The sequence below is a fragment of the Syngnathus leptorhynchus genome, chromosome 15 (genome assembly GCF_054491065.1).
Source record: "Syngnathus leptorhynchus isolate UIUO chromosome 15, UIUO_Slep, whole genome shotgun sequence".
Lineage (NCBI taxonomy): Eukaryota > Metazoa > Chordata > Actinopteri > Syngnathiformes > Syngnathidae > Syngnathus > Syngnathus leptorhynchus.
In genome coordinates, this window is record NC_141209.1 from 784,702 (window position 1) to 811,721 (window position 27,020).

The following is a 27,020-nucleotide window of genomic DNA, read 5'->3' on the forward strand; positions in this document are numbered from 1 at the left end:
CTTTGATTCTGGCCTACATTTTTGAATGTTTACATGGAAAATGATGGATGGTTTCATTGGCGACTGGAGGGATTTGTAATCTGAGCCTTGTGTAAGCATACGGCGGGGCTGCCAGCAAAGAGCTCCAGAGCATAGCGGATGACAACCACCTCTGACAAAACAACCAAAGTAAGTCAGCCGGGGGGGGATCATTGTGAGCTGGCTTGCTGCTTTAAATAGCCCTTTAGTGGGCAGAGAATCAGTCTTCTCGGTTTAACAACACAATCCAGCTGTTATGTCCAGATGTGACAAAAGCCCCACAGACACTTGCGTACCTTCACAGGTATTAGATGAGGACTCCCTTTCCATTTTACATACGCATTTCTAATCATTGTCACTTCTTGGTCCACTACACTTGGCTCTTCTACTCTCCCTTCTCTTTCATTTTCCTCAATCACCCACAACCAAGGGACACAATAATAGTGAGTTGAATGACTGTCTGCGTCCGTTTGGATTTGCTCGTAGACTCGCAAATGCAATTCGTGAACATTTCATACCAGGAGAGATCCAAGTTAGATCATTTCCACGAATGAAACTTACACTGGGACATGCGTCCTCTCCTTTTTGACCGACCAGGATGTGAAGCAGCTCTCCTTTCCTCAGCAAAAAGTCTCCAGCGATGTAAATGCCATGTGATCTACTCGTGGCCATAACGCTTCGGCCGCCTGCTGCACCGTACGCTGTAATCCTAATAAACACACACACACCAAACAAACAAAAAGAATCATTTTTCATCCATATCATTAACTCTGGATAAATTGTACACGAGAAATCATTTACATGCTCATAAATATTTACTGTACATGCAAACAACAACAAAGAAATAAAAGGCTAAATGAAATTAGGAAAAGTACAATTTAGCTTCCAGGCACGTAGGTACGCGTTTGCAGGCGTGCATACAATATAATGCAGACACATAAAGCAAATACATGGACTTTCACGCCAGAGGATGTCCATTTTAACTGTCCTAGTTTTACCAGCCAGAAAAAAAAATAATATATTGATTGGTGTTTGGGAGTGCTTCAATATTGCTCTTCCCCGGTGGTTTTGCTCGGTGGAGAGAGAACACTGCCTGGTGCTTGCTAGCTACCTCAGCTGTTTGCCTAATGACTTTTGGGAGATGCAGAGCGCACATTCATCTCTGTGGCCGTCTGTCAAGTTCATTTACTGGCTCTGCCGGATAACCGAGCGGCACCAAGGCCTCGATTTTGAGGTTTGGAGGTCTTTTTCGAAAAAATGTGTCATGATGGCTGTTAGTTAGTAAGACTAAAGATGTAGCAGGGCTGAGTGGGAGGTGAGGTGAAAAGTCCAATTCAACATCAATGCCTCCATGTTTTCATAAAATGCCCACAGGGTAAATATTGATGTCTGCCCGCAGTGATTGATGCCACATATTGAATTCTAGTGTAGAGCGCAGTTTGAGGACAATGTGCCCAGGCTGACTGTTGATGTATTTTTGAAAATTCTCTTCTCTACTCCTCTGTTCTCTTGAGGAGCCTTGATGCCATGCCGATGCACACAGGAGAAGAAGAAGTGGGCGGGTTGGAGGAGTGTGCATTGTTATGATGGACGTGAGATGTTCAAAAGTGGATTTGTTCCCAAAAGATGCTTTTAGTGCAAGTATGCCACTTTTGTATAACTTCAGTATTTTACAGTTTAGAACATTTCACAAATCATTGTCAAAAATCAGTAACTGGATCTCAATTCAAACAAATAGCAAAACAAAACGTGTATCTTTCCAAAAATCCTCAAAGGGAAGTCACGCTCTTTTGGGAAAACTCTACAAGCGCTGCCATATTAATTAGAGCGCAGTCTTCCTAAACCACAAACTGTTCTATTCATATCACAACTTCCCTCGTGATTTGCTTATTCGGAAAGCTGGTTGATCATTGGTTGACTTAATGCTTCCCACATTTCTCTTTGTTACTAAAAGTCAAGATCCACTTGGGAAAAGGTCGAAGGGAAATGTATACAGATATGCTTGACTTATTACAACATTTTGTCATGTATAGAGTAAGTGAACTAGTGCCCAAATATTGTGCGGGATGAGGCAATTCAACAGAGACTCATTAGAATACATTTTGACCAGCACGACATTAGCATTTGATCGTACAGCAAAGAGCAGAGAATTGCACAATTAACTGGGGAGAAAATGGAAAAACTACAGCAAACATAATGCAGGTATTCTATAAAGTGCTCATTTCTTCCTACCTGTATGTGCCAGTTTCGGGGACCTGCCACATTTGAAGGCCTTTGAAGGGCCCCCGCGTGCCCACCGTCACGTTGATTTTGCTGCTCCTATAAGAATTGAAGCATTGGGAGGGAGTGGGACCTTCTGGACCGCCAGCACCACAGGTGGTAAAAATCCATTTTTTGGCTGAGAGAGAGAAAGCAAAACAACATGTTTAGACAAACATACATACATGAATATTTATGTCATAAAAACAATGGCAGCAGGTGTCCCAGCTAATTATGCTCTGACTCAAATTAGCTTGAGAATGAGCTGAAGGACTTCATGCTGCAGAGCCACAGTCCCAACTACCAGAGTAGAGAATGGCATCAAGTCAAAAGCAATGCAAAAGCGATGCCACTTGCACAGTGTGACTGCTATAAAGGTTGTGAACAAAAAAAAAAATCAATCCCTAAATCTTTTGGATTGTACTGCACAATGTGGCCTGAGTGGCAGGTTACTTAATAGTGCAAGGTGACGTAAGAAAGAAAAGAAGGTTTTGCAACTCCATCAGGTCGATGACATTCAAATACACAAACTGGAGAAATAATTGATAAATAATAATAAAAAAAATAATAATCATTCAAACATCTTTCTAAATCATATACACAAGCATCTTTTGGGAGTTGCTGACTGCTTTCAAACCATATTTGTAGTTCGTAGGTGCTAAATTCTCAAGCAAATTAAAGATGACGTTTGGACATAATTTCTTTTTTATTTTGTATATACAAACTGCACCATTGGACAAATTGTGCAACCCATGTAATAAAGAAGACATAAATGGCAGCAAAGGTCATGGTTGTCTGTCAGTACCTTAACAAAGCCCACTTCGCCTAACTATGGAGGCTAATTGTCACAGGATGCAATTATAAACCAGATGGATCAAAGCTGGCACAGTAGGGATGGATCTGCATAAAAAAAATCAAGCGGCATTTGCATGACACTGTTCATTTGCGTTCGCCGACAACAGCAAAGCCAAAGTAACAAGAAGTAGCAAACTGTTAAATCTGTACTCAATCAAGCATTTCAGCTGGGTAACTAATAAGCAGCGAGATAATGGCAAAACCTGTCTCGGCGTGAAGCGGAGTACCATCTGCTTGAAGAGCCAATTGAATTGTCTCAAGCCAAAGTTGATCTATTTGATTTGCAGCCCGTTCTCATCTCATCCACGCGGCTTGGGTTTGTTGTCTGATGTTGTGTGAGCACAACCTTGATATGAAAATGTGTGGGTTCAGAGAAGAGCACCCTGTCTGTCTTTCTTTTTTGCAGATGATCACTTTTGGAAATGTTACATTTCAGATCAAATGCTTATCTCTGTCACACGCTCGCTGGCGTGCACAACCACGTGCGGAGCCAGAGCTCCTATTGAGGTTAGTTCACTGCAGAGTGAACCGCCCACCACAAGCTCGGATGACTTTTTCATTAAGAAGAAAAAGACGAGTCAGTTTTCGACGCGTCTTTTGCCAGGATCGTGGTGCACGGATGCCGATAAGACAGATAAGAGGAAAGTGTGTGCAGGTGAAGTCGGGGTGAACACAACCAGAAGGAGAGCAGAGTGGGATCAGCGGTACCTGACGAAAAGGGGCAAAAAGCTGAACTCACAAAGTGTCAATAAATAAAACCTCTTGAAATGGAAAAGAAAAGGATACATAGAAAGACTGCATTGACATCTGCTGGTGGGAAAAGATGAAGGCGAGAGGAGACGGGACGTTTTGTTGGGGTTAATCACAAAGCGTGTCAAGGGACGACAAGGGCTTTGCTGGAGTGACAGGCTGGCAGAGTGAAAATCTCCATCAGGCCCAGAGCATGGCAAAGCGTCAGGCCCACAAGGGGAGACAGACGCTAGATACCCGGCCAATATTCAGGGCTCACATGACAAATATTTTGCTCTAGATTTAAGTAAGGGTCATTGAAGTTGACAGACATGATTTGCTTTCACGGTCCGCATAAAACGATCTGGCAGGGCCGGAGCTGGCCCCCGGGCGTTGACTTTGACACCGGTGATCTACAGCATAATATGGACAAAGGCAAGAGCAATAAGTAGGTTTTCTTTTTCAATGTTACCCATCCTCCTAGATCCAGCTCATACACTCCCAAAGTGTCGCAGGTCAAACACCAATGTAGCGTTTTCCTCCCTGACCCTCCAATGAATGAAACAAGTCAGCAGCAGCTTGTGTTCAAGACTGACAAGCGACTGGGCAAGAAGCAGCCCAAATTAGCATTTTCCCATTTGGCTCTTGCTCTGACCATCTATGCCTGTTCAGCAGATTGAATACTACATGGCGAATTGGCTGCATGCAGAGACCATTCACTGGCAGTGGCATCAATCCCTCATTTCATCTATTTAGTCAAACATATTTTTTTACTGATCCCGTAAAATCACGAGTCGGGATCCAAGCAAGTTATATGAAATATTTGCCTTCGATTTTCTGATCGCTCCCATTTAAAAACTCGCCGTGAATTTGATTGAACATGTGGAGTTAGGTGGGCTCGGTGTATGAAATCATTCCCGAAGCGAAATCAAGCAGATCATGTGGAAAATTACAGCCCACGGTCAAAGGTCATAATATGACATGACTCCTTGTCAAGTTAGCTCCTAAATGAAAGTGTAGGTAGCCATTTATTGCAATCATTTTTGTTTGCACGTAGGTTGCATTAGCTAGTATATTGACCAGTTGGAATGTGAAAAATTGACTGCACAATCCAAATTACGCCCAGTCAGTAGATCAGCTCCCTCAATTATTTCTGCTTCCATTTGGACCATACAAACCTTTAGTGAATAATACCTTTAATCATGATATGTCAAAAAGCTTGAAAATTGAAGCCTCAGTACACAACCAAATCAACTGTCTGGGCATAACAAAAAGCTTTTTCTTCTTTCAGGGACAGGAAATATGATGTAGATTACTGTGATTAGAGTCCCACGCTAGGATTCCTGGGTCCATCATCATCTGTTGTTGTCATCTGTACTTTCTGCGGAAACTCAGGCGGGCAAGTGCTCCTCCCGCCGTCATGACCACATTCTACCGTGGCACCATTGAGAGCGTCCTCTCCAGCTGCATCGCTGTGTGGGGTGGTGGCTGCTCTGAGTACAACATGAAGGCCCTGCAGCGCATAGTGACCACTGCGAGTAAAATCATCGGGGCTCCACTCCCCTCCCTGAAGGAAGTTTACGCCTCCCGTCTCACCCGCAAAGCGGCTGCGATTGTGTGTGATGAGAGTCACCCCGCTCACTCTTTGTTTGTACTTCTGCCCTCTAGGAAGGGATACAGATGCCTGCGCTCCCGCACCACCAGACTCAGGGACAGCTTCGTGCTCCAAGCTGTCCGGATCCTGAATTCCCTCCCCCCTCCGCTACATGACGGCCTGTTCTTTTGCGCTATGATCTGGCTGTCTGCTATTAGCGCGCTTGCTCCATTTTGCTGCTCTTATTTGTCTATTTATTTATTTATTGTTTATTATTTGGGTTATTTGCTTATTACTTATTTGTTGCTCTTGTCTGTTCGTTTTTACTCTTTCTGCTGTTTGATGTGAGTGCTGTGTACTGTCTAGTCACCGTGGGACGGTGGGAAACGTAATTTCGATCTCTTTGTGTGCCTGGCATGTGAAGAAATTGACAATAAAGCGGACTTTGACTTTGTCCACATTTATTTCAGTGCAGGATGCTTATTATAAAATGATTACAGAGAAACATGTTTACTACCTGAGGCTGTAAAAAAAAAAAGAATTAAAAAAAAAAGATTCCCCATCCAGTTAACCAGAAAAAGAGTAACGGCTCACTTTTTTTTTTCTTTGAGCGAGTCCAGTGCTTGAAAGCTTTCTGGCTAAGGAAATGTGTTTTGGAAAAGAATTGATAAGACTAACACAAATATATGACTTGGGATATGGAACTCAGCTTGTTGTTGCCTTACTGAAGGAAGGGAGTAAGAGAGCGTGAGCCAGAAAATGTCATGTCTGTGTAAGCGTCTCCATTGACATTCTCCGGAGACAAATTGAAGAATTTTACACTCCGTAACTGCCCGTCCTGCTCCATTTATTGCCAAAGGAGATCTCGACAGGACTCCTGCTGTTGCGGGCTGGATGTGAACCGGTGGGGGGCGCGCTTACTTTATTAGAGTCTGTGTGTCATGTCAAATGCAATGCATTTAGAGTCGTTGAGAATCAGTGCATGCATGCGTGCAAGCGTGGGTGTGCAAGCAGAGACAAAGGAAGGCAGACAGACAGACAGACAGACAGACAGACAGACAGAGAAACACTATGGCATGAATAGCTTCAAGCTATGTGAAATAGCCAGCCATCTCTCCTCCAAATCCACACTTACAGTAATCTCTGGTAGGTGAGTTCATCAGAGGAATCCCGACGGATGGCGTTGTGGCAGTGATTGGCGGTCCCACGGGCAAGCCGGTGGCGCTACTACTGGCCACCGGTGGAAACTCTCCATTGGCTGAAATGAAATGTCACATTTTATCACCAAAATATCGCTTTTCTAATTCCATGCGCAGCGGCGTTGTTATGGCGTCGAATATGCAAGTAAGCAGACTGACTAGCAGCAGTTCAATCTGTGCAATCTGCAATTCATTTGGCTATAAAGAAGAGAGGGAAGGCATACGTAGATCCAATTTCCTTTGCCTCTATCTCTCCAAACAGCGAATGGGTAAGCACATTCAGTCTGGCTCTTTTGTAGCAATCCATCAAGCCTCCAGCCCCGAACCACATTTCCAGGACTGAGATCATATGCTCGCTGCTACCTTGATCTCATCCTGCTTAAACTCTCTCCCAGGGTGAAGTCTTCCTGGCAAAAGGCCGCCTGATTGGCTATTACTGCACAAGATAGAGGAACTTCTTCCCCCAAAAGATGTTAAAGTAGGGGTGACTAATTTTACCTGCGGTGCTTGGAAGGCAGCCTGGAAAATTGTCACCTGTCCCCGTTCTGTATGCCTCAGTGTGGAGAAAAGATGAGTTTTCATGGTTGCTTAGCAGAAAGCCAGAATAAACGAGTCACTCGCTCTCTGTGCTGACGTCAATGTGTCAGTTGACATACTTTCATCGCCTTGTGTGAAAGGGAGATTGATGCAATGTATTCATAACATACACAGAGAGTATCTGCAATGGTTATGATTCCAAGTTGCGCCAAGTTGCTGACCACTGAGCTAAATGTCGGGAAATCGCAGAGAAGTAAGTAAACTTGCTCAGTGTTGGCATAAAAAACCCAACAACGGGCATGTTCTAGAGACAAACAGATGTTCTGTGAACTATCAATTAAAAAATAATAAAGTGCATCTTGGAGTCTGTCAAATCATTTTTTCGACGCAACAAAGTTTGTTTGCACTCGAGTCAATTGAATACAATTAACATGCATGAAATATGGATATTGTCATTTTTATAAAGAGGCATATTATACAATAGCTGGTGACAATATTGGTGTACTTGCTGACCAATTCAGAGTTCACCCTTCCCCCTGTTTACGCTTTGCAAATGGCGTTTCCTTCAAACTGACACAATGCTTCTGACAGTGAAGAGCAATGTGCTCACAGAAGATATGAAAAGTATGTCACCTGCTATGAACGCCGGGTGTGGGTCAAGTTTCCATAAAAGGGATGATTAAAAGTATATTTCGTTGTCTTGTAAGCGCTCCATTTCCTTTTTATGTCATTTTGCCCCAGATGAAACGAACACTGCTGTTGAGGATGGCATGTTATATTTATATAGTGGGAAAGCAAAATAGGAACACATCTCTTCACACACCTAAGAATAGCTTTTTTTGAATCAGTGATTTAATCTTACAAACTCTGCCGTGCGACAAGTGGCCAGCCAAATGTGTGAAATGTAAAAACACAAGCAATTTCATTGCTGCTGCTGCTGCTTTTCATTTCTAAAACGACACAGTGAGGTTGTGTGCTACGATATTGAAGTTTAATTCAAAAGAGCGTAACGTGTTTTGACAATCTGACTTCCACAACAACTAAAGATTACCTTTTTTTTCTTTTTACAGCGCAAACAACTGCAGTTAAACACAATTCATCTGAAGCTGTGTTTTTATATCGCAATAAGGATTTAAAAGCTCAAAATCTTTTTTTTTTTTTTTTTCCACCAGCATGCTCCACTTAGTAAATCAATAGCTCATTCCCAAGCCTGTAATCCTCAAATGAATAAGAGCATGTAAACCTCTGCTGCTTGATAGCTGTGTGCAGATTTGATGGATCATGTTATACAGCATACGAGTGGACAAAATACATTTGACACATTGAATGAGTGGAAGCACTTTACACACCATCTGGCTATCCCACTGGAAGTTCGGGGCTTCTAAGTGTTGTTTTAACTCAGCATTTTTTTTTTTTTTGGTGCCTATGTGTGTGAGAATCTAGAGCACAATTGCTGCAAAGACATTATCATTCAGGGAATGCGCGGAAGAACGCTGTGATCGGCAGCACTGGAATGTTGCTGCAGCAACTAGCAAGCAGGTCGATGGAGTAACGTGAGCCAAGAGGCCGGAGAAACAACCCGACTGAAGTGTCACTATTCATTAGTTGGGTGCCCCGAGCTACCTGAAGGCCTCCAGAAGTCACAAATGTTAGAGGCAAGCAATAATAATTGTGACGAAATTGTCACTGTAGCCAAAATACACTTTTCATCAAATGCTATAAAACTGTGAGTACATCTGAACTCCATAAGTTGAAATGGTGATGATAATAATGATACAATATATCATTGCCACTGGGTGTATTTTCTATCCGCCTCATGACGTTTGTAAGAAGTTGTATTCCATGGCTGTATCCTCAGCATGGACTGGTTGGTCTGAATATGACGGCGTCAAATGCAGATGGATGACAGAGATACCTGCCTGCTTGCCATCTGGAAAGTGTTCAAAGCATAGATAGATGTTTCCGCCAAAGCAGTGCAGCCAATCCAAAGGCCATAACCCACACATTTGAGAGCAAATGGCCATCTCCTGGAAAATGTCATCTCTTTAAATAAAGGGCCGCTCAGCCACTGGGCTCTGTTTTGATAAATGTTTACAGTTTTTGACAAACACAGTCATCCTTTTCTACCTATTAAAACATCATCAAAAGTGTTTAATATTAAAATGGATGTTATTTGAAGTATATTGAAAGTTGCTGACAATATCTTTCGTCTTTGTTTATCATTTGAAAGCCATCAGAGGTGTTCAAATGATTTACACTCAATACTCATGTAGAAGTACAGAAATGAAAGTTTAAGAAGACTTCCGTAGAAAATAAAAGACCCCCAAAAATAATTATATATCAAGATAAAGAAAAAAATCGCACTCACAAGCCAGGAAGCAGTTCATGCTGAAAGAGATGTTGTCAAGTGAAATAATGGACCCAGGACCGGGGCCAGGTCCATCTTCTGAGCCGAAAAGAAGCCAGAACCTGTGGGAGAACAGCGAGCATCAAACAATGACAAAACTTGGAAAACCTTTGACAGCTCCCACTTGATCAGACCTTTGAAACAAACGTCACAATGAATTTTCGGTGAGGCATTTTAAACAATCGCTTACGTATCAATAAAGGTCTTGATAATCTGACCGACATGCCGTATTTGGGTGTACTCTCGGTCGGTTGTGTTCTTCAGCACTTTGGGATCTGCTTAAGCTCTACAAAAGGTCACCTCGCAAAAACCAGAAGGTTCATCTGCTGGTTACGAACATGACATTATAATTTAGAACACAAGCACCGCCGACTACATAACCCAGGAATAAAAAATTAATCACTCTCAGCGGAACAGGATTATCTGAGCTCGAATGGCAAAGAAAGCTCCAGTCAGGCAAGGAAAGATAAAATGCTTTATGTGGGTTTCTTTCTTCCCTTCGTTGAGGAGGAATCGGGGACATTGCTAATTATGTGGCAGGGAGATGAAACTTTGAGTATTGATTTCAACAACATATCACAGACGGGCAAAATAAAAGGGATTTTGTACACAAAGCACATCTGCTGTCGCTAAGGGATTTGCTCATTTCACCTAATTGAGAGAAAATGGAATCAAAATGCTTGACACATATTCTTATGAGAGAGAAACAGAGCTTATTGGTCCAGAGGTCGAACGCCCTGTGGGAAATATTTATACTTGTGTGACGACCAGTGACTGTTCAATTGAAAGCTGCCCTAAGAAAACTCTGTCTTGCCACATCTCCGAGTGCCACTGGTGAGTGTCGTACCAGTCAGCCAGTCCATAAAGTGGAACTGTGATGAATTTCCAGCCTCTCTCAGATGTTGCCTCGCTGGCCGAGTGCCACAGTTGGCGCTGGTCCTTGGGGCCGGTGCTGTTCTCTGCTATCCACAAAGACAGCGTCCCCTTCTGTATACCACTAGAACACATCCAGAACCGCACCTGTGGAAAACATGCAGTACAGTCAAGCAATCCTTGTGACTCAAGAACTTCATGTATCAAATCAAGGTTCCCCATGGAAATGGGTTGAAATGCTATTAATCCCCCTCCAAAACAACCCACCTTTTTTTGGCTGGCTATTTTTAATAAAGAAAAAGAGCACTGTATTGTTATTTGATAAATAAAGTGGTTTTGAAATTGTGTGAATCGTGTCAATTGGGACCACCTGAAAGTCAAAACAACATCTGCGCCTTCAAGTGAGTCTGGCGCAACTCGGCTGCTCCGTTTGTGTGTTAGTTACGATTCAAACAAATCCTACAAAAGGAGGAAACTTCTTTCAGTCACTTGTACCTGCAATAGATGCATCCTCCCCAGACCTTGTTGACCATAGGTAGGAATATAGATTGCTTTTTGCCTCAGCTTTCACTTCATTACAACAATCCGATAAAGTGACCTCATCATCTGGCGCCGCAACAATCTGTCTGTCACTCTCGTCTTACACGTTTCCCTCAAAATTCGTGACCTTCATCACCTGAGACAGGACATCATTACAGATTTTGGGGGCACAATACATTCTTTTGGCCAAGAAACGTTATCTCTGATTCCAAGGAGATTCTCATGTGGTTCTTTGCCGGTGGCTGCAAACTGTCCTAGCAACTTGATGAGACCAGCAGGATCAAAAATAGCAAAAGTAGACATCCTCAAGTACATCCTAGCTGCAAGTTATTACTGGTGATGCAAATTGAACTCATGGATGGAATAATAGCGGTTCAGGCCGTTTTCTTCCCAGCCAGGGATTCTGCCCATGTCCAGTCAACAAAGCCAATGCACATTCAAATCCCACGGAGGCTTTCATTCCAAAAGTGACAACAAGATGCCTTGGAAAAAAGGAACAAAGATTGGAGGCACAACAAACAGAATAATTAAAGACAAAAACAAGTGATGAAGACCCGAGGGAAAGAGTTGATTGGTTGACACCAAAGGGCATAATAGATGCCACCATGTGAAACTAATGACTAAATGAGCAGCGTGAGACTGACAAAGTCAGGAACTTTGGGGAAAAATACAAGATGAGCATTCTTAAAGTGCCCAAACCGACAAATATTTGATCAACGTAGTCCAGTCCATAAACACAGATTCATGGCAAATTAGCAGTCTAAATGATATAATCACGATGCTTACGGAATGACTTGAGTTTTTATTTTGACCGCAGGGCTACGCTTGAAAACAGAACCAATTGTAGGACAGGATAAAGCCCGTTTCCTTTCGAATAAGCTTTTAAGTTTGATCTCTTGCTTCTTTAAACAAAGTGTTTAGCATTTAAATTGGGTAATTAGGAGTGCATTAAGGTAGGCAGTTATCATTTACAAAGCTGCTTGCAAAAAAAAAAAAAAAAAAAACTTGATCAATTTGATTCGGCTGAATGCCTCTGATGTGGACCATTGTTGGGGGGGGGGGGGGGGGGGGGGTGATTGGTGAATCACACCGATAAGTGATTTAACACGGCACATCTAGGATGGAGAGATTTAAGAAAAAAAATGTGTGAGTCACTATAAAAGAACAAAAATGGATTTGGCCCACTGTGTTGAAGTTGGGACAAAATGTGGATAGCAAATGATTAAGTCCAAGTATGGGCGGCTGAGGGCCAATGTTTTTATCGAAAGCAGTCGAATAAGGGCTGGTCATAAAGATCAAACAACAACAAGCAAGTCTGTAATCATTGAGAGATGAACAGATTTCAACCAGAAAGCTGGCTCATTGGGCTTGTTTTGCATCAACACCACTCCTGCATGCTTCTCCACAAATTAATCTAATTTTGTTGTTTCCTGAAGGGATATGGTCAAACTAATCTGGCCTGAAAACACACAGGGCGTAACACAAATTAAACCGCAGGAAGTAAACAGCTCTGAAGCTTGCCAACAAGCATGGGCTGCGCTGCGCTGCGCTCCGAGCTGCGCTGTGCTCAGAGCTGGCATGTCCCTCAACAGCATTTTATTAAAGCCAAGCACATAATTCTCTTTTCACCATTTCGCTGGAATAGATGCTGGTTTAATTCTGATAAGCGTGACACACAGAGGCGGCATAACCGCAAAACTGAATACGACATCTTTTATGTCAAGCAGCACTCACTTATCCATTACAGCTTGAGGTGCTTATCGGCCGCTGTGAAAACAGATGGTGACTTGAAAACACGCTTTTGTGGACAGTGGACATCGGGCATGACATGAAAGTGAGCTGTACTAATACCAAAAATGAATATCATCAGTATGGTCGTCCAGGAGCACACAGGCCGGATAAAAAGCGCCAAGTCGGTGTTTAAAGAAAGGATTTAATCTGGAATCATGCTTAATCTGTTGGGTTTTTTGTTTTTGTGTCAAGAGACTGTGGGAAATCCTGCCTCTTTAATCACTATGCAAACGGGGCGGGGCGGGGCGGGGTTTTCCACTGTGTACAATAATAATAATAATAATAATAATAATATACAAAAAGTGATTACAATAGATAATTTATACCAAATTGGAATTGTCTTTGGTTTTAGCTGCCTTTTATGGTCTGGTCAATGCATACTTTTCTCACACCTTTGAAGACTGCCTCCAGCTCTTTCACATACAATGGGCCATTGGGATGCAAAACAACACCAATAACAAACTTGTTACACAACCATAATTGAGACTTGCGGGATCTAAACGCTTCATCTACATGCGGCAGCGGCATCATGGACCACCAAGAGAATGCCATTTTATTTCATGTGTAGGTAAGTCGAAGCAGCTTTTGATTGACAAGGTCAGCCTTGCTGTTTACTCCCGTCTCTTTTTTTTCCTTCGTCGAAACAACGATAGAGACGCGTCACGGCAAGTTTGGAAGACATCAAGGTATAGATGTCTGAGAAACCTTTCAAAAGCAATCCTGGCAAGACACAAATGGGTGCCTCATCGCTGACCCCTCCATCTCCACTGACACCCATCACCATGCTTGTTTCATGAGGAATCTTCGAGCAAAACATCAAAGGAATGGAATCACCTCGTAACAACACCTTATTTGTAATCTTGAAGGAATTATTCATGAAAAGCTTTAATAAAGCTTGTTCCTGTCGAGAGAGTTGCACCATCCGTGGACACGGGATCTTTTATTTCTTGAAATACAGACTGACAAAAGCTTTATTTTAGTAGTACTAAACTTCTACACAGAATGAAATCGCATTCGTTTTTGCTTTTTTCATATCTATAAAATTTGAATAATTGGACATTACGTTCATATTTTTGTCTATGGACTAATTAGACTATTATTACTGTCAAACTCACAGACCTTTATTGAAGTTGGAATTGCTTTTAAATTGTATTTACGTACTACAGCGCATCTGCTATACATAAAAGAAGCAATACAATTATTTTTGACAAAGAAATCGACCTATTAAAAATGATTTTTCCATGTGTGGAATGTATCTCAAGTTCACTTGATTAAACCATTGAGATACATGTATTTTTTTGGGATGATATTCAATTGTGCAGAGAAGCTCATGTCCGTCACATTTGAAGGAAGATAGAACAAAGCATCCATTGTTTTCAAACTCCTTTTTTTCTCTCATTCTGGTCACATTTGAGCAGGAACGGACGTTAGCTGATTTGGGGCAAGAGGGCACGGCACATATAGCGCTAGACGGACAAAAATTCACATTACTTTCTCACCTATATATAATTTAGAGTGCTCACATAAACAAACACGCATGTGAGGGGAGAGAAAGAGAAGAACAGGTAAGTTCAATTTTTTCACTCTTTCCTTGAGCATGCTTCCCACTGTGTTCCAAAGCCGTCTTTTGCAAGTCTTGGATTTGCTACCTCTGAGTGCAAAGTCAAATCTTTACAACGTGCCCCATATTTGTGACGGCAACATTCTCAACTGAGCATTCGCAATCAAAAATATTCAAGTGCGTGCTCACCGTGCAAGGGGAGTTTCTTAAAGGAGGTGGAAAGAGAGGACTCCTGAGTAATGTCGAGCGATGTTGACCTTTGAACTGGTTCCCCTCCATACTGAGTGTTGCACCTTTTTCAATAAGAGCAACACAATCCATTATTATACAGTATCAAAAATCAACAACAACATATGTTATACTTGTAAAAACGTGACAGTGACATGGTGGGACTCAAAGTAAAAGGATGTTTACTTTATGACACCAATCTTGGCCTAACGTTATCACATACACTCCATTATTTTCTCATTGTCAGCCAACAAAAACAAGCCTCGGCAAAAATAGGATGGATTCATAACACTTATCACCTGTCCATGGATTTACAATTCATCGCCAGGTTACATCGAGTATGTTTACATGCAGAGTTCGCAACAGCGGAAGCAATTTGTGACCTGCTTTTTAGCACACCCGACATCTTAAGTCCTGTACCTTTGGCGGCTACTCATGTTTGATACACTAGGAAGAGGCGAGTTATCCGGCATGACCGGTCGTGGATGCAAACGCGAGACTCAGTCTCATATAATTGATGTAACGCAGGGCTATTTCCTCCAAGGCCTGTTTCCATTCCTTTATTCAAAATCCAGGCCATTATTTTAAATTGTACGCGCTCGTGCTGATCTCCACTCTGTAAACTGTGCGCCTCACTTACACTAAATGTAAGTCATTTGTGTTTGCTCCCACAACGGCGCAAAGGCCCTCGAGTGCAAAAATAAGGATTCAGCTTTTAGCTATACTCTTCAAAACACTTCCATCGATATTCCGGAGCACCTGAGGATGGGCAGCTCTGTCTTGCGGTCTTGGCTGAAGACTGGAGTCTTCTCCAAGGGACACCCATCATTGACTGCCAACTGCACTCATCTTCTTCAAAAGAGCAGTAGCTGCCATTGAGGAAGCGGCCTGGAGAGACACAGCAAAGAGAATAGATGAGGCCAACAGGGAAATGATCATCATAATCACAATAGCAGGGGTATGGATAATGAGTAGACACCCAGGAGGGGGTAGCTAGGCAATTGACGCAAGAAGAGGGTGCAGTATTGTATCGGTGAAATTTAGGTAGATGTGTAAGGTGGCAACTGAACTCGCCCTAGACAAAGAAGTGAGAAGGCCTACGTCAAGGAGATGGGAAAAGTGCCATTGACGAAAACGAAGGCACTCAGGTAGCGCTATAGTGTGCTTTGCGGGTAAATGGCGTGTGCCTCTGAACCATTTTTGGCTGCTCACTGCTGGGGTATTTTAGTGGCTTGAGCAGCGCATCAAATGCAATCCTCTGGAAGCCCAAGAGGAGTTGAATGTGTGGTCTGTCTCGCCTCATTTCCACAATGCCATCATGGAAAAGTGCAAAGTCTTATTTCTAACAAGATTTTTTCCCTCCCTTGTTTGTTCAAGTAATTGACTGCATAAATCAAATACAACTTAGATAGGGCAAATATTATAAGAGCTATTGTCAAAGGCATTTGTTGGATTGATTTTTTTTTTTCTTCTTCTTTTTCTGTCCCATCTTCAGATAACAGAGTGGGGAATTGAAAGCATGATGAGGCAGGCTAAGTAGCTGACTCAGACTGCTACTAAGGCGCCTCAATGTGAAGAAATAAAATAGTTGCATACACTATCAGCAATGCTGACGTTTCGCTTTTTCCAAACCCAAGCACTGTATAACTCCGGGCTTTTGTTTCAAGCTTTAGTGTGTTTCTTTGTTGTTGTTTTGTTGTTGTTGTCATTTTCTCATTCCTTTGATTTCCCCCCCCCCCCCCCCCAGAAGCTTGATGCTCCTTTAAAACTCTGTAAGTACCCATTACCTATAACAATATGTTGTTTTGTGATAAAAGTGGAGTTTTTTGGCAACATCAAGAAAATGGTGCACATACTGACTGACCTTTGCAAAGATTACAGTGCTGGTAAAAGAATGTAAAAAAGAAAATGGCCTCCACTTAAAAGACGAAAGCTTGAATTCATAAAAACATAGCGCTGACTGTATCTGAGTAAAGCTCACCTCAAATATTATATTAACATTGTTAAATAAATGAAAATGAAAAAGATTTATAAAATCTGTTTTAACATGCACAGATTAATATCCATTTCCACAGCTGGGACATTCTTTAAGGTGTGTGGCTGTCGCACATTTGTACACAAATTCTGTGAAGACATTTCATTCATTTCTAACTTTGGCTAGGAGCTGATTTACAAGATATGAAGGGTGTTTTTTTTTTATTCTCTGCCCCTTCCTTCCGTGTAGTCAGAGCATCAATTTCCTTCCCCTTCATTTGGTTCACATCAATACTAGCAGACAGTTACTGCCGGAGTCAGAATTTGATTGCATATTAGTTTGTTACACCACGACTGTCTAAAATTACCACATCAGTCATTTCTTTTCATCATTCATTCCTTTGCCCTCACATTCAGACATCACAGAACCAAATCACCTTCAGCCTAGAATAAACTCTCCATGTCCTTTCAAACTGAAAATATTTCTATTTTAGTACGCAAGATCAATTTTGGTGAGGTCCTAACTTTTTAGCTGAAGCTACATTTTTGAACGTTTGCAGTGTATTTCATGAGGTCATAGTTTGCTTTTTTTTGTGGCAATGTTCTTGCTACTGTGTGTGTGTGTGTGGTTGCCAGATTTTTTTTTTTAATATATGACACAAACCGCCAGACTTGGCATCGTTGCATTTAGACCCACTCATCTTTCCCCCATTTTTCTTTTCGAAAAGCGCTCGCATGTTGACAACTGTGACATTTCCTAGTTTGCCTTTGCTTAATTAGTCACGGTGAGCAGAACAACAGCCAAAAGAGAAAAGATGGCTCAACGCAACGGCCTCATAGAGTGAGAAGCCATATCTGGGATGAGGAGGAATTTTGCAGATTACCACTTAAATCGCATGCTCGGATTCCCTTTGATGCAAGCAGTATTCCTCTGTAGTTGGATGGAATATGCTGAAAAAGCAGCGGGGCGTCGGCAGAATTGCGATTGACGAAGATCAACCGGAAAAAGCTATGGCTGAAAGATGGGAGAATGCATGTGCGCGTAATGATGCAGGGCTTGGTTGGATCGGGTACGGACTAAATTGCACCTCCATGTCAAAAGTCTCGTGATTGACACAAGCCATGATCGTTGCTCCGACTCCCTTGCTACATTTTCCCGTAATTAGCCTCTATGTAGCTTATGGGGGATTTCAAAAGACCAAATCAGGAGATTCACAGACAGATGAGAGAAAATAGAGGCAGCGGAGATGAGGAGGGACACTGTGATTTGTATGCCTGTGGCTAGTGATGGCCATGTCAATAAAATACAAAGACCATTCATGTATGGAAGTTAAATGTGTCAGTCACACTGACACATGGATCACTTGTGCTTGTCTTAAGCCTTAGAGGAGAAAAAGGCGACATGTTTTGACTGCATCAGAGTCCCTTAGCTTCTCCATCTCTTTTCAGTGACATATTTTGGCCAAAAAGGTTGATGTGGACATATCAAAGTCAAAACTACATGGCTGCCCTCTCACGCTCCCACTTTTCCTAGTAACCTTTACAATACTTTTTGGTTTTGTTCATTCTACAAAAAAGTAATTAGTTGGTCTTGATAATTGCTGATATCAAAAATGATGGAATTCATTCGAGAGAATTCTGAAACTTGGCCAAGCCACTACTCTACTAAGGCTTGGAAAAAAAGAAGGAAACTGTAAAAAAAAAAAAAACATAAATAAATAAAAAGAAAGAAAGAAAAATGTGAACTATGTTAAGGGTGATGAATGATCGCCAAGCTTACTTGCACACTTTCTGCTGCCTCTCTCTTTGTTGGAAGAGACACTTAACTGTTCTTCTCAGAGGCCTTAATGAAGCTGCAGAATAGCTGAGCAGCTTTTCGACATTGGTGTTACAATCCAGAAATAAAGGTCACAGAACACGTGATTATATCTTGGTTACACAATCCTAATGTACTCACGACATCGTTCGCCCTCGTCATCCCCAAGTGGACAGTCCGTTCTAAAGTCGCATAATTTGTCCAGTGTAATCACAGGTCCCTCGTGACAGTGGTACCGGGCCTCCAGAGTGATGGTAGGGCCCGCTGAGGAAGCTGAAAGACAAAATGAAAATGCTGTTTCTATGACAACAAATTCTGACAATATTACATAAACTATGTATTATATTTTGGAAATGCTGGAAAAATACAACTCACAGATAAAGAAGAAAATGTTTGTCCGTTAACTTTGTTGTGACCAGAAGTAAACTTAAATAATCAGCATTAAAACATTAATTAAGTTAAATAGACTTTGAATAAACTCTTTATTAACACATGGAGTTTGATACCCAAAATATAGAAACAACCAACATATCATTTTATTTTGCATTGGACGAAATGTAATGTAATTCCAGATTATGCTTTTCCCTTTAAGATTTACAACAGCATAAAAAGACAAATCAACTCCTCGGGTAAACATAACCTATAAATAGCAAAAAAATCTACGATTATGTTGCAGAAGTACATCAGTCAGTGACACGGGTGAATTTATGTCTTGGCTGCAAAGCGTGTGTGACATCCTAAGGCTGCCTTGTACTGAGATAAATAACTAGCCAAGGTCTGCATAAGTATCTGGCCAACAGTACAGTATTCATCAGAAAAAAAACAAGAAAAAAAACCCCCCTCTGACCCAGATAGCTACTCCTGTTCTTCGCAATACACACAAATTTAGTTGTTCCGCGGTGATATTTGCATTTCTATGCAAATAAGAGTGCTGATATTTCTGATATTCCCAAACTGACATCACAACCCCAATCCTCAGAGACAAAAAAAAGAAAAGTGGGGGGGCGAGATTGTGCTGATGATGATCTTGTCTTGATTGCCCCGTTTCTCATGTACAAATAAATAAATAGGCTTATTTGTATCACAAGCAACTGGTTGGATTGCGTCTGTTTTCAGCAAATTTGTTTTTCTATAAAAGCCAATCAAATAGTGGATGACATCCAATGACCAAAATGGGCAAAAAAAAAAAAAAACCCTCAAAAGCCCATTTTAGATAAAAAAGAAGAAATGCCTGAAAACTTTCCATATGTTATTGAAATATTGCGGCAAAAAAATAAAGAATCCAATTCCAATGTCCTAGTGCCCCCACGTAGCAGTATCCCAAATTGCCAATACCCCAACGTGGCCAGGACTGCGTCTGCAAGGGCGCTTTATAGCTGCTTGCAGGTGGAGATTTTATAGTGTTGTTTTTTTGAATGTTTCAATCCGATTGTATTTTCCCCTGCTGATTTGTTGGTCGCTTTCCATCTCAGCGTGATTCCTTGTCGAACAGCCAGACGGTTGTACTCAATACTGATACGACTCCATATGACACTAACCTCTCTCTTCACCTTCCCACTAATAGGAGGCACCTGTGCTTCTAGCGCTGAGCCAAAAACGGCACCCCGGCTTCGCTCTTGCACTCTCTCTGGTCTGCTCAAGGTTTCTTGGCAATCAGAATTTTACCTTGACTCTGTTGCACAGTGCTTGTTTATGTGGGCTTGAGTTGGTACATAGTCGGGGGTGTGCTTTGATGCCTAAAGTGCCCTAAGACAACTTCAAATATTTACTATATGTCAAGAAATGATCTGAGAAGATTTCTCCAAAGTATGTTCAACATTTTTTTTAACCCAACTTCTTAATCATAACCCACATTTGCCTGAACAAATGACTTGCGCTATGCAAGATGGAGTTCAGTTTTTACAAGTGAACAGTAAAAACAGCAATGCGCATTGACATTTGTCTGCAAAAATAGACATAGCAAGCCCGGGACAAGGCAAATGTACCATTTCAAATAAATGAGCTGATGTTTGTTTATGACCATCCGGGTTTATGGGTCTGGATGCAGTCTTGCGATGGGCATTCATTCAAGGCATGCATTATGCATTCATTGGGCTTCCTTTCAGTTTAGTGCAGCAACATAGTTCATCACTAGAAGGAAAAAAGGCATTATAGCAAAGCATGTAAATCCATCTATTTGTGTTAGCTCGGTGACAGTTGGATAAGGACCCAAAAGTGGCTATGTCGCTCAGCTGCTACGGACCTGAGCTGTAACCCCGGCCGTCCTACCGCTGCCCTTAAATCACACTTGTCAGACTGCGGAAAATAATTAGGTCAATCTAGGATGAGTTGTTTGCAGTTTTCTTATCCACATGCTCATGACAATGCGAGGTGAGTGAGGGAAGCCCGAAAGAGGTCATTTGAGGGCACTTCTGTTCAAGTACAGCTTGATATACTGTACAGCAAATAAGCCTTTTAAAAAAAAAAAACCCAACAACCTGTAAGCAATTCTAATAAAAGTGAGTGGCCAACTTGTTAACGACTACAAGATCTAACTTTTAATATAAAACCCAAGTTAAATTCTTTTGACAACAGGCCCTAGTAATTCACAAAATATCAACATCCCTATCGAGACATGGCACATTTTTATAAATCTCTTACATCAGTGCTCTAGCTTCAGTGTCTCAAATGCGCTGGGAGATTTCACCAAGATTGAAAGACGTGTGAAGAAAACTAACCCACAAGACATTAACAGCAAAATATGATCAAATATGTGTTCAGAAGAACGTCAAAAGTGAAACTCCTCAAATAAATAGATTACAATTTGGGCAGAATAAATCCAGGCTCTTTTTAGTATCCCCTCTTGTGGCTTTGCAATGTTGCATAAAAACTACGATTAAACTTTTATTTGTATCATTTTGTTTTCCAAGCTCCAATCAAAGTTTTATTATACGTGCTTCTGTTGCAGAAAACAACGGAAGAAGCAAGTCAAGGTAAAGGTCTGACAATTGGATTGTCACTGAGGAAATGTCAGTGAGAAATTAAAAGTTGCCAATATCAATTGTTGTTCGAATTTGCAGGTAACTGCCTAATAATTTACTAGGAAACCAGAAAACAAACAACTTTTAAAGGTTACACGAGGATATTTTCTGATCGGAGAAAACAAACTCTAATTTCTACAATTATAGCTTACGACAAAAGTGGTTGCATGAAATAAAATCATCTGTATCCAGATACATTATTTTAATCAAAGTATAGTCTACTTAAATGAGAGGAGTACAGATGATTTGATTTTATGCAAAAGCTTGATGAAATAAAATGGTGCAAATATTGCAACATAACATTTTTCGTGCATTTGAAAATAAAAGGGTAGGAAGACACTCATCTGTACATTGATTCAATAAGTAGCCTATATTAAAAATGGCATTTTTTCATACATGTGGCCACCCAGTAGAGTTTCTAATAATTATGGCCCCCTCCATCATTTCAATTGTCCATCCCTGGGATAGTACATTTCCCCTGAGGAATTACAATCAGTAATGTAAATTAAATGTGTCAGTTTCCTCTGACACCCAGATAGAATGTAAATGTGTTTTTGCTGATAATATAACTTATGAGTTAGTTCCACTTAAGTAGTGCACTGGAGGCTAATTTTAAAGAGTGTCGGGTTCAAATGAAGGCTTGCACTCAAAGGGGGACTTTGCACTTCAAATAAAATGTCAGCATAAACGTGACAGTAGTACTACATTAGTAACATTATTTGTGGGGAAAAAAATCAAATCATACTTCCTGACGTAATCTTTTGAGTTAAATCTCATTTGAGTTAAAAAAAAAAAAAAAAAAAACATTGCACCCGAGGAACAACAACCAATCAGAAGAGTGATCACGAGTTGTCAGTCGTTTGCCGCAAATAATAATAAGAAAACTTATATCTACAGACATGACATTCAATAAAGTCTGAATAGAATCCAAACTCATAAAAGCCCTGCTGATAGTCAATGAAAAAAACAGAGAACATTATAATGCCCCCGCAATGGAGGAGGTGTCATTTCATTCTGCAGGGAATCATATTTAGTACATTTTGTGATGATAGAAATAAAAAATAAATGCTGTGGATACACTAGCTGCTGTCTCTGTATTGGTGAACAGATTGTCAGTTAACCAGTCAAGAAGGAGCGAGCTGACTTTTGCTGGCCCGGAGCATGGAAGAAAATCTCAATTTAAAACGTAATCTTCTGTATCTTGCCACAAAGTCGTGTTTGATTTTATGGGGGGTGAAAGTAATGAATTCTAGCAGGAGAGGATGGAATACAAGCTGTGAGGTATTCATGATTTACAGCTGCTGCGATGCTAAAGATGGATTCTGAGAAGTTCCCCCTGCTGGACAGGTGACATGTCAAGAGGTGTTTGGACATGAATTCAATTATCTCCAAAGCGCCAGGCTCAATTGGGCCCAGCTCTGTCCAGTCACTCTCACTATCTATCATGCTTCTACTGGGAAAGCCTACAAGCACACTTGGGAAGAGCAATCTTACACCACTGTGGGATTCATAATTGAATGTCTTTTCCGCAGAATGATTATTGTTTTATTAAAGGCTATGAACAATCTTCAATGAATGTGCCCCTGCAGCACCAGTTACTCGAGGTAAGGGTGGACAGTCAGTGGGCACTGTTATATTGAAACATTTTACATAGCTTCAGATATTAATACTATTATTAAACTGCGTGACTTAAGTTTGCACGTGAGTGTCTGTGTGTGAGCTGTGATCCACAGCAGACTGAACAATATTAGACTTGAGGTGTCAGAAGTGATTCCGTAGTAAAGCTATAGTCTGTCCACAACAGCTTGAACATATTGAGCAGCTGCTTGCTAGATCCGATTGATTTAGACACCTGTTCCGTTTGCCATATACAATACGGACTGCCTGCAGCATTTGAAAAAGTAACAGCTTGGCTGGACTGCATCGGAAAAGTTTCTGCATTGGAAAATCGTATTGTGCTGATGATCTCGAGTGCGCATAGTGTTCATTTACATTTAAAGGGTTGGAAATCTCCTAGTCTAGTCTAGTCTAGTCTAGTCTGTGAAACCTATCAAATTAAAGCCAAGAGTCGACAAATCAAATACATGCCACTGTACAGGACGTCACTTTTCTTGGTGTTGGCAAAACAGCAATAACAAAATTGCCACTGTTCAAATATTCAATGCAAACACACCCAAACAATTTTTTCAAGTATTGATGGAATAGTTTTACGAGTATTGATGGAAGCTGTCTATGCCCTACAGTCCTTGGACTGTTTTCAGCTCCATCTTGCATAAATGAAAGAAAGCAGTCCAATAACACTTTCAATAGCGTCACAGCTGACAAATTAATACATGACCAAAGGGGAATTGACGAAAATAGTTAGCCCCGGCATTTTTCTCTTTAGTACATTTCATCCTGCACCATATACGGTAGACAGTCTGGAATTCTAGGATTTGAAGAAAATATTTGGATTGTGTTGTCTTCCAGATGCAAAATTGAAAAGTCAATCACCACCTTGTGCTGAGGACGGAAAGCATAGTAAGGGAAAACCTGAGAGCCTTACACAGAAAAGCTTTTCCCGACAGAGGATCCCCATCCATCCATCCATCCATCCATCCATCCATCCATCCATCCATCCATCCATCCATCCATCCATCCATCCATCCATCCATCCATCCATCCATCCATCCATCCATCCATCCATCCATCCATCCATCCATCCATCCATCCATCCATCCATCCATCCATCCATCCATCCATCCATCCATCCATCCAAATGTCCCGCTATGTCCACTCCACCAGATTCCAATTTGTGCCGTTGCCTCTGCGGGCCCTTGTGTGATTGATGGGCCCGGGGACACCCTCATGCTACAGTGTACCTAATCGCAAAGTATAGACTTGCCGTAACGCTCCATTAAGGACCTGCGGCAGTATGGTGTAATGGTTAAGGAAATGCGCCAGGGAAGGGGAAGGTCACACTAGTTCAAATTCCCTACAGGGATGTCCGCTTCCTTGTCCAGCACTACATGTCTACTTGGAAAATGAATAGTGACAGCTCGCCGGCTACACGAGCACACATACTAAATATGCTCTTCAGTGAGCAAACTGTCTTTTGGCAGACAGGCTAGTATGACTTTGATACTACAATGACTACAATGATACGACAAAGGCATGGAGTCAAGTCACATAAATGGCTAATGAGATTGTCAGTCATCAGGGCGGTGTCTGTTTCCTTACAAAGTGACTTAGAAGGTCATTTTTGCTATACCATGGTGATCATGGGGAAGAAGTAGCAGATAGGCGTATCCTAACTTTCTGTCGGGAGGGTAGAGACATAATACCAAGCAAGTTACTTTGGAGACAACAAAATTGGATTGCTTGTAGGTCCTGTGACTGATGAGTTCATTAAAATGGAAGGCTATGGAGAAACAAGTCCTAGCATAGCGTCGTTCATTCATCCTGTATTGATGATATCTCTTCAATTCACGAGCTTGAGTAATCAAGGCAAACTGAGACGTAGACATTTTAAGGGCATCTTTGAAGGGTTTCGCATTTAAATGGCGAAATTGGCGGCATTCGAACAGAGCTGCAAGAATTATTATTATTATTATTATTTTTTTTTTTAAATCACCGCACATGCTGCTAACTGCTCTGGTTCCAGTTTTCACTTTACACAGAGTATATTTGCATTGACATTTTTTTCAGGACGAGGGATGTTACACCATTATTATTATTTATTTTTTTCAGGGCACTATTATGCCTTTTATGAAACAACATACCTTTGTATCAACACAAAAAAAAAAAACTCAAATCCTATGGGTGCAAATAAACAGGATTAGTTTAAGCAAAGTTTGACTCAGGCTTGTGCAAACGCTCCCAATCGTCTGCATACAGGTCATTAATAGCAATGAGGAGCTAATTTTGAGTGCAAAAGCCTGGAACAAATAAATCAAACTGCGCCAGAGATGCTGTATGAGAGCCCCAATTGCTTCAAATTCTGTGCAGGTAAGAAAGGAAGGAAGGTAATTTGAGCCCCAGCTTTGTGACAGGTGCTGGAGGCTAAAGTGGGGGTGGCCCTGAAATACACAAAATGTGGAAAGGCCACACGATGATCTTGCCGAGAGAGATTAAGGCTTCGATTTTGCAGTAGGAGCTGCATAATGGCTGTTGTGTTGGGGACACGAGTTGAGGAGAATCCGACACTTCGGCACACTGCTCCTCTCTACCGGCTATTGCCTGACAAGAGGAACGAAGTGAACCCTGAGTTGACAATTAGACACTGCTGATCCAAGGCTGATTTACATGGTCAACATCTGCTCCACCCTTTTTAGACAGTTATCTAAAGAGGATAAGCACATTCATTTGCATAAAAACACAATGTGCACAGTCATTGTTTTGCATGTTTATCAGCAGCTTTTCTGTCTCCCCCTTACCAAGGATAAAAAAAAACAAAAAAACAACACTGTGTATAAGATATCATTTTCATACTGCGTGGCTATTAACTCATTGATATCTTTGACGTCAATGGGACTGAATGAGTTAAAAAGGTGAAGCTAGCAAATTATGGACATCTAATTATTGCCCGACAATTTCTTTTCCTTTACAAATTGCGAAGGTAAGCAGTCTTCTCACTTATGGTGCGTTTCTCCACAATCAAAACATCGACAGTATACGTCATTTATTATTAGGGTACCATTGTAAAATAAGTTTGAAATGATTTTGAAGTTTTTCTGCTTTTGCAAAATCAAGCCCCGTGTACGCTTCGACTTCCCAGATTTGAATGCAAATGATGGATCACTTTACGATTGGCTGGGGAAAAGCTTTCTACCATAGTTCCACTTGTAAAAGGTCGCGCAAAACACCCAAAAAAAGAAAGCTTACTTACTGCACACTTACACCGAGCTTTATGCTACAATTGCACTGGGAAGGAACATTTGTTTTGCTAACATGCTCTGAGGTTTAATGCAAATACTAACATTTTAGGCAAAAGAAGCAAATACATCTTTTGGGCCTAATAATCCATCATTGATCAAGCATAACAATATTGACCAAACAATCCATAAACAAGTGCTGTGGAAATTGCATTTGCTTGCCAAAGTTGCATTAATTAGATTCTATAAACAGATGTGGAAAAAAAAACCCAGCGATATGCCAACACAGCAAACAAGCAATTTACATTCAGTGGCAGAAGCTGATTTTGCGATAATTAAATTTGTACTGTGTAAACGGAACATTGTGTGTAATTTTTGAGAATTTAGGATTTTAATAAGATTTGTCTAAAAGTCAGGGAGATGTTTTGAATCCACAAATTCAAACAATTTAAAATAAGTTTGAGTGTTTTTGTTTCCAGGAAGCTGTGTTAGTCCCATACCGGGAATTCACTTCGTGCTGTGGCTCATTACAAGATTGAAATTTGTCCAATATAAGCAGCTAATGGTAGAACATTAATTTTGGTCAACCCTCACTCAATGATGCCCTTTTATGCTTTAGACGTGAGCCAGTAAACAAGTTCCTGAGGTTTTACAGTAGGAACTTGGAATCTTGGAAAACAGAGTAATTCATTTGGAAAATCACATTTGTAAAAAAATAGATATATTCACATACGTATGTCATGGACATATGAGAAACATTCATTAA

General features: G+C 41.1%; 1 protein-coding gene across 1 annotated transcript in view; it reads right to left on the minus strand.

The window, feature by feature from the left end:
* Positions 1–27,020, minus strand: part of alk (ALK receptor tyrosine kinase) — a 123,166-nt gene that overhangs the window by 18,863 nt on the left and 77,283 nt on the right. Inside the window, exons 6-13 of the mRNA XM_085932019.1 lie at positions 18,523–18,654; positions 15,351–15,479; positions 14,553–14,656; positions 10,446–10,618; positions 9,560–9,660; positions 6,591–6,713; positions 2,251–2,416; positions 580–727 (exon numbers count right to left, since the gene is read on the minus strand). Coding sequence (XP_085788145.1) covers positions 580–727; positions 2,251–2,416; positions 6,591–6,713; positions 9,560–9,660; positions 10,446–10,618; positions 14,553–14,656; positions 15,351–15,479; positions 18,523–18,654 — 1,076 coding nt within the window. The remainder of the gene's footprint in view (positions 1–579; positions 728–2,250; positions 2,417–6,590; positions 6,714–9,559; positions 9,661–10,445; positions 10,619–14,552; positions 14,657–15,350; positions 15,480–18,522; positions 18,655–27,020) is intronic.